Source organism: Loa loa (genome assembly GCF_000183805.2).
Source record: "Loa loa unplaced genomic scaffold supercont3.126, whole genome shotgun sequence".
NCBI lineage: Eukaryota > Metazoa > Nematoda > Chromadorea > Rhabditida > Onchocercidae > Loa > Loa loa.
Genome location: NW_018108306.1, coordinates 66,133 through 74,790, shown reverse-complemented (window position 1 = coordinate 74,790; position 8,658 = coordinate 66,133). Strand labels below are relative to the sequence as shown.

General features: G+C 35.4%; 1 protein-coding gene across 1 annotated transcript in view; it reads right to left on the bottom strand.

The window, feature by feature from the left end:
- Nucleotides 1–7,847, bottom strand: part of LOAG_17776 (CBR-RBC-2 protein) — a gene marked incomplete at both ends in the record, with an annotated part of 9,833 nt that extends 1,986 nt beyond the window's left edge. The window contains 21 exons of the mRNA XM_020450436.1: nt 441–558; nt 747–952; nt 1,089–1,201; nt 1,471–1,739; nt 1,916–2,077; nt 2,336–2,531; nt 2,760–3,041; nt 3,149–3,299; nt 3,491–3,642; nt 4,020–4,215; nt 4,289–4,506; nt 4,599–4,731; nt 4,805–5,014; nt 5,200–5,296; nt 5,419–5,558; nt 5,827–5,943; nt 6,133–6,200; nt 6,813–6,981; nt 7,194–7,305; nt 7,451–7,577; nt 7,730–7,847. Of these exons, the coding sequence (XP_020305893.1) occupies nt 441–558; nt 747–952; nt 1,089–1,201; nt 1,471–1,739; nt 1,916–2,077; nt 2,336–2,531; nt 2,760–3,041; nt 3,149–3,299; nt 3,491–3,642; nt 4,020–4,215; nt 4,289–4,506; nt 4,599–4,731; nt 4,805–5,014; nt 5,200–5,296; nt 5,419–5,558; nt 5,827–5,943; nt 6,133–6,200; nt 6,813–6,981; nt 7,194–7,305; nt 7,451–7,577; nt 7,730–7,847 (3,354 nt within the window). The remainder of the gene's footprint in view (nt 1–440; nt 559–746; nt 953–1,088; nt 1,202–1,470; nt 1,740–1,915; nt 2,078–2,335; nt 2,532–2,759; nt 3,042–3,148; nt 3,300–3,490; nt 3,643–4,019; nt 4,216–4,288; nt 4,507–4,598; nt 4,732–4,804; nt 5,015–5,199; nt 5,297–5,418; nt 5,559–5,826; nt 5,944–6,132; nt 6,201–6,812; nt 6,982–7,193; nt 7,306–7,450; nt 7,578–7,729) is intronic.
- Between the last annotated feature and the right edge of the window lie 811 nt (nt 7,848–8,658).

Genomic DNA, 8,658 nt, shown 5'->3' with positions numbered 1-8,658 from the left:
TTACTATCTATAAGAGAAGCAAGAAATACTCAAATAGAAATTTTCAATTTTATAACTCATTCAAACAATATCACCCACAAAACTACCGGGATCATCAAATCTGCAACGTTCATGTACTCCTTTTCCGAAAGTAATTCCATGATACGCAACACTTCCGCTCGACATTTTAACAGTGGACTGCTATTTGAATGTTGAATAGTTTGATGCTGTGCAACACTATTATAACGGGCTACCTGAAACATGATACACCATAAAAATAGTAAGAGCTATGAAAACAGAAATATTTCGTTAACTAAAAGCTCTAAACAAATGAGAAACTTAAGGTAAAAAAATACAATTAGACGAAATAAAAACAGACAAATTTTGTATAATGACAATATAACAAGCTTTCAATATCAATAATAAGACGAAGAAATTCTCATATCAGTGATATAACCAACTTCTTTACTTAATGCCGTGATTACTGCCGGTGGCCGCGATGTAGCGATTAAACTTAATGCATGACGTGCTGTGTGACAAACATCCACTGATGGAGTTAGAATAGCTGCTGCAGTACCTCTGCAAATTTGCCTAAATTGAATGTCAATGAGGACTACTTTTATTCTCTTACGCAGAGAATGAGAAGCAAAGAAATATTAGTATCTTATTAATGGTAATAATATTTCAAACACCAAACTTACTAGTAATAATAATGATACTTCTCATCAGAAACCTTATTATAGGATAGATTAACAACAAAGAGTTACACGGATTGCTTATCGGTGCTAGTAGCCAATTCCAAAAGGATTAGTAGGAGTTTAGTGATATCCAGATGAGGTTGCCAAACGCTGAAGCCTCGTCCGATCAAATCCACGGCAGCACGACGAAGTGGTGAATGATATGGTAATAGCGTTGTTGGTGGAGCAATAAGCAGTTCTAAGAGGGATTGTGCAGTAGCTCGTGAAATGTCCAACTACAAATTAATTCAAATAACAAATCATCTTCAACTGGTACCAATCTTATTAATGGTAATATTTCAAACATCAAACTTACTAAAGATAATGATACTTCCCATCATAAATCTTTAGTCTACCATCTTTACAACTAACCTTACTCATTTCGTCTGGAAATTCGGCACCAATCACGCCAAGCAATATTAACGATGTTGCTTGATTTCGCCGAATTTGCTGTACGCCAGCTTCTTTCGACAATTTAACATCTACTGGAAAATTAAACCGAATTCAGCTCATCTAACTTTCGGGAGGGTCTCTTCATCCCACTTCAACATTAATTATTGGAGCACATAGTTGATGCTTTTTTTCTTTTAAGATTGATCTAACTGGTTATAAGTAATTAATAATTACGTTAACATAGGAGAATTAGAAAATTAAGTCGAAAAAAAGAAGAATGGAGATCAACAGAAAACAGTAATTTGCTGAAATGATGATCCTTGGCAGGTCATATAAGGAGAAGATCTTGCTTAGATCTTACCATTGATAGTTGGATCCGGGAGTACTTTTTCGCCCTTGCGGTGAGGAATTGGAGGTGGCTGAGGAGCACTGGCTGTTCCAAGAGCTGTATTCATAGACGCTACCAAAGCGCGATTGCCAAAAATTGAGAGCGTAGGATCCAGAAGGGTTGGAAGAAATGCAGACCATGACTCCATCAAACGTTTTCGACCATTGACACTAAGACGCGTTAATTCTCTTGTAAGTAGTGCCTGGGCAGCCATACGCACTTCCAGACACTGGTCTTGCCACCTGAAGTTCTCATTGTGAGAGGCAAGCTTATGGAAGTATTGCTGATAGCTTAATCTTGCACTTCATAGAAAAGATGTAATTTTAATAGTTATTAAAGAGTTCTTAAACACTTGTCAGAGACACAGGATTTCAAACGAGGTTTGAAGAAATAAAACTAAGAGGGTACAAAAATAAACCTTTTTGCGAGTAATTCTATCCTTGGTGGACAATAAATATTTTTTGGCTTGATTAGATCGGGCAACAGACAACAGTGTAGTGCAGCAATTAACGACCAGCCTTGCTTCAACTGCAAATCGTTCTCGTGAGACTCAGCAGCAGAAGAACGTAATGAAGAGCTTCTGGAAATCAGTATAATATTAAGTTGATGAGAAAAATCCAGCATCAGTTTTATAAAGAATATTAAAATTCAAAATGATATTAATTATTCTGATCATGGTTTTGCACTGCACAAAATAAATGGATTACTAGTAACCACTAGAAAATATCCACAAAGAATACAGAAAATATCCAGAAAATATCCCCGAAAATATCAACAAAATATTCCCCCCTCCCTCTTCATCCACAACAAATATGAAATTTAGGATGATTGCTCTGACCTCATAAGAATATCCCTTCTAGGGATATCGAAAGAAGCGCCGTGCAATGACATCAAAGTATTCGCGAGAGCAATAACTGCCAAAAGATGCGCTGTTGTCAAACAACTGCCGGTGGCCCACCTAACAGCACTTGCAAAATTATCAAATGAAGTGCTATTATTGAATTTCCCTGTAGGCATGTATATCACTATATGTCCTGAAATGGATAACCAGTTAAAATGGACAATAATAGGTATGCGAATGTATATCGAGTTTAAATATAGAACAGGGAATCATATCGGATGATAAAACCAAGTAGATGGCAGTGTGAGAGGCGAGAATATTGCTTCATTATGTTTTATCTTGCAAGATATAAAATGTAGTATTTGAACATTTGGTAAAGCGTTTATTTATGGCAATTTGAAAACACAATGAAATGACAAACCCTGTCGGGATTCAACACCAAAACTTAATGGTGTCGATGGTTTCACGAGGCGCAATTTCTTCAAGCAAATTTCATCCAAATCGGCATCAAGAGTCCAAGCGTATAATAAACTCATACAAAGTTTCGCAACATCTAGGTAAAGATTGGATCCCGTCTGCCATGCAATTTTTGGTACTGGTGTACGAGAATCTGACTGTTGTTTACCCATCAATATTGTTGATAAGGACTTGTTTTCCATATTCTCACCTGTTGATAGTTCATTTTCGAGTACTAGAAGGCCAGCTGAAATTATAATTACTAATAGCATAAACGTGTAAACAAAAGATCGGAAATTTAATAATGGATAATAAAATTTCTGCACGAAAAAAAACGTAGAAATTAAAATGTACCGATCAAAGAATCAATGTTGAAAAATACAAGATGTGATGAGCTAGGCTCCTTAGTCATAGACTGAATATTCATTGGGGCTGGCAACTCGAGAACTTTTTCAGTTGTGCTTGCAACCTTTCCATCCCGGTTGCCAGTTGCAATCTGTTTCATCTGAAATCCAATAGTCTTGTTGAAAGGCATAAAAGCACCTGTCACAATCCATAAAATAAATTCGAACTCATAGCTTTTTCGATGAACAGGTGAAATACAATGATATACAGTTGCAAACAACTCCTATTGATTTGGCAGTATGCTTCAAAGACAGAAGTGAAATCAAACTTTAAAGTTGCAAGAAAACATACCGCAAGTATGTTTTTGTTTCTCAAAGCACGAAACATTTGAACCGCTTGCGAAGCGCCAACTTCATCGTCTATCTCGGCCACACCAATTTGTTCATTGCAAGCCGCCAGAATTTCTTCTGACATTTGTCCGTTAACAATTCTTTCCAAACTTGCTAAAAAATACTGAAACAATGTTTAATCTTATAACATTTTTTTCTTTTCTGATAAATGTTAAAGTATATAAACAACTTTCTAGATGCAATTATTTGGTGAAAAAATTATTTAAGGAAAAAATTTATAGTGGTTTTATTCCCACACTTGTTATTACAAACACATATAAACTAAAAATTCATAGTTGTTAGAGATTCAATCTTTTAATAAAGATAACTTTTTTAATGAGTTTTTACATTTCTTCCATATAAAGGGAAAATTTTTTTTTGTAATGGAACACGTAAAATGCAACATGATTAAGGACAGAATGAGATATAGCAGACAACTAGGACTAGCAATCAGCGTCATTCTAAGCTGACTATAGACATGAAACACAAACCGGTATCCATTTGCCACACATAAACAGTTTCATCCTCGCATTTCAACAGTAGGAAATTATCCAGCGGTCGCCATTTCACATCTACTATTGGAAATAACTGCCGACTTGCTAAGAGAAGACATTTATTTTCTTTCAAAGATAAAAGCGCAGCTGAATTATCTCCAGCTATTGAACAAATCGTATGAAGAACTCTCTGCTGAAAAAATGGTTTCGAAATATATGGATATTACGCTGCCAAACAGATGATCACTGGGAAATGCCAAACATACACTGCATGTTTCCGGAGGAATTAGCATGCGCAGGATTGGACCACCTTGGACACAAAACCGGTACAATCTTGATCCAGTATTCAAATTCCATGTTATGACAGAAAAATCGCTCGATCCAGAGAGCAATATCTGCTGGTCATATCGTGGATGTTCTTCATGTGGATACAAGAAGCATGTTACAGCAGCATTATGACCATAAAATTGGCGAAAATTGAGTTCTGTAATATGGCTTCATTGCCAGTAGTATTGGATTTCTTAAAAACATCCAGATCAACAAAATTATATTTAACAAATAGGAATAAATGGCAACCTCCGCTTTTGGTCAATAGTTGTTTTGAAATGGCATCACAACCGTACATAAGAATTATAGTCCCATCGCCTCGTCCAATAAGAAGGCGTCCTTGGCTACTAATATAATAAGTAGCTGTAACTTCGCAATCATCCTAAACTATAACAGATTACTATATTTTTACTAACTACTTCCCAAATTAGCAGTATTTACAGTTGCGCACGTACTTCACCATCGTATATGGATGGCGGCAAGTTTTTTAAGCTATTCCATTGGCATTTCATGCTTGTTTTTAACTTCGGTTGTTTGAATATCACTTTATGTTCCGATTGTATTGGTAAAACTTCATCAAATTCCCATATTACTATAATGCTTTCCGTATCGGCTCGACAAATAAGATGAGAAGCTGTGATGCAAAATACCATGTGTGCTGATCGCTGAAAATGGATTCTTAATGAAGATGGAAGTCATATAAGTCTGGCATAGCGATATGAATATTGTTGTGAGAAGTCACTCAACAAATAAAAAAAGGAAAAATGCTTTGTAGGAAGTTATTCAAGTTAATTTATATTCAAAACACTTTGTGACGTATTTATCGATCGTTTGGAAAAGGATCACCGACCAGATTATTAGCTGATTTGTTTTGCAAAATCATCAGCAGTGACGGATCGCTAAGTTTTTCCACCTCACTCTCTGAGTCACTACCACAAGAAAGCAACCTAAACCAAATAAAAAAAAAATGTGCGCTTCTAACAGCTGCCAAAAGAAATTCAAGCAAGCAATCCAGTATTACCAAATTTCATAGATGGTTTCACATCTTTCTTACTAACGTAAAACTTACGAATGGGGAAGCTGGTAAATATATACAGAACCATCTGCGCAAGCTACTGCAGATCGTTCACCAGATAATAATTTCCCGTCACAGATATGCTCTTCAGAAAAATAAACGACCAAACGATTAAGATCCGCCAATTGAAATATCTGGAAAATGACATGAGTGCGTTAAAAAAAGTTATGAAGAGATAAAGTCGTGAAGATGGAGAACTGGGAGTAAATAATGAAATAAACGCTACATAAGAGATTAAGATCGATTAGCTACTAACATGACATGAACTTTCCGATTTGCTTAAAGGAAATATCTTACTCTGCTCATTTAGCATTGTTACTTATCTTATGCGGTAATATTCCTAACTGCATTTCGTCATCCAATATTAATTTTCATTTTAAATTTAATGTTATAAGAATGCACCTGCCATGAAGCAGAATTAAATAACAGAAATATGGAAGGTGAAGAGGGATGCCAAGATACAGAACAAACTTCATTTATTTCCACATTTCTCGATTCTGTTTCATAGATAGGCAACTCCTGTAATTGCCTATTAGTTGGAAAAAAACAAAAGATTGGATACAAAAGCAGGAAGTCTACTAATAAATGAATTTCCAAATCAGATAGTGACAAACTCAATGCTTTAATTGCAAGGGCATAATGATTTGCATAAAAATATCCCAAGTTTGTATTGACAAATACTACTGATTTAAAGAACAATGAAAAAACCTTTTTATCTAAGTCAAACAGTAACCAAACTTTCATCATGCCAGATGTCGTCATGCCTAACACCGCATCTAAAATGAAATAATTGAAATGGAAGAGGAACATCAGATAATTTATGAATGAAGTCACTGTCCTTTATTGTTTAACAACACAACAACTTTTCCCCTGTCATTTAGTCATGAGAACTATCGGTCATTAGTGTAAAGCATAAAATAAGGTAACATACCCCTATCTACCATCTAATTCATTTGAAAATAGCTCTCATTAATTTTCTTCTCGTATTAAATAATAATCGCTTTCTAACAAAATCATAAGACTCACTATAGGTTCCTATTTAATAACGAAAATTTAAATAAATATATGTTAATTAGACAACTGTTTTTGAGGAAAACAAAAACATACAGTAGAGGTCTAACTGTCACGGATAGCGTAATCTAATGACTGTCTTTCGTCCAGTCAGCTTTACGAATAATTTTCTAAGTAACATCACCATCTACCATTAGTAATTCCAACTAAGTATGTACGGATGTTCATGAAAATAAGTAGCTCAGGTAAGATGAGGATGGTATAATCCGTATGGCACTATTTGATAGATGATCGTATCTCATAACACGAGAAAACACCGCCTTGAAAACTGTAATAGTTATGACAAAGTGCAGTGGCATATTTTGAAATGTTCATACCTTGTTTGTTTGGATAACTGATGATAGTGAATGCAGCTATCCAATCTGGCTCTACTCGTGAACTTAGGGTGAAAAGTATATTCATATCTTGTGGATCAATTACCACCACTTCTGCATAATCACCTATACAATACAACGCGCATAAACTAAAAGAACCACTGATTGTGCGCTGAAATATCCATATATAACATTAAAAGTTACTTAATTGTACAAGAGATGAAAATACACAGAACTGGTATAAATTTCATTTACAAGATCTTCAGGTCAAAGAAAGCTGGAAATGAATAACCGGTTTACGATAACGGACAAAAAAGGAGGGAAAAAAGAGAAAACCAATACGATGATAGCTTCTGGACGAAATATCATGGAGAAATAACTCACATATGGAATAATTTGTCGATGCACATGAGCCATGAATGTATTATCAATGCAACGTCCATCTGCACTATCCCACAACGTCAACTGGCCATCTGCGGAAGCACTCACGAATCTCCTGAAACCGATTACTGTATATTTATCCAAAATAGATCCTAAATTCGTATCATTTAAGCTGTACGCTTCAACAAAAATAATACAACGTGATGATTTTAAGGGAAAAAAGGCTCTTTCATTTTCGATAGGGTCTTCAAAAAAATTACGTCAAATTTCGCTTGGTATCTGTTGCTGATATAGCTGTAATTGGAACTTCATGTCCAAGTAACATCATTTGAGCCTGTAAATTCTCGTTACATTTCTCCCATATTATCAAGGTACCATCATCAGCTCCTGAAATGTATAACATGATACTCTTCGCACCTTAATTCCCATGAATTTAATGAAAGACCTGTCTGAAGATTGACGGTTTTTACGGATAATCCATTTGAACCATCGCAACTTTAATGGGTCATGCGTTGTTGAATTTATTCGCTACTTTTTACCTGTGATTATTACTGCCCCATCTTCAAAGCATTGCAAACAGTTAATGCGATGTTTCGGTGGCTTTTTACCCCAAAGAGCAACTGCAACTGCCAAACTTGATTGTGGTGTTGCTATCATGGTTCTGGAATATGGATTATTTATTTTTTTAATCTATATACTTGAAGATATGAGAGAGTTATGGTATATCTCGCCATGGGATAGCATGGATTCATTTTGGTACCGCTTGCCACATACATTCAGTTCAGATTCACCGATAAGTTATACTTAGGAGACAACAACTGTTCCTGAGAATCTGCTTCCTAGATCTAATTTATTCCGGCAAAATGGTATTTAAACAATGAACTTTACGTCCATGTTTGGTTAAATAAACTGTGCAGAGCATCGTGAAGTAATATTTATACAAGCTATTAAATATTTATAGCAGATTTATATATGACGCATAAGGCAATACACGACACATTAGTGTTAACGTGTATTTACAGCGTGTACCTGCATCTACGTGACGTATGCTTTTTCTGTCACATCACTTCCAACATTCCCAACCACAATTAACGCCCCCAAGGTAGCACGGTCCGTTGCATAGAACAATCATGCAACGCATCCTCGTCGAAGCGAACGTTGTGATTATATCGAGTGGGCTCACGTGAGTATGAGAAATTCTCGGGAGGTAGTGTTGGATGCACGTAAATGAGGAGCTACCGAGAGGTAGTGGTAATGGAAGATGGCTGGATTCTTGAACGTATATGTTTTTAGACATGAATGAAATTGGAAAGGAATGTTGTGGATTAGGGAAAGATTGGAGATTGAGAAAAATGCGAAATAGGCACTGATAATAGAGAATATGAACGTTTTAACGTCCCACATCCTCATATATATATATATATATATATATATATATATATATATATATATATATATATATATATAT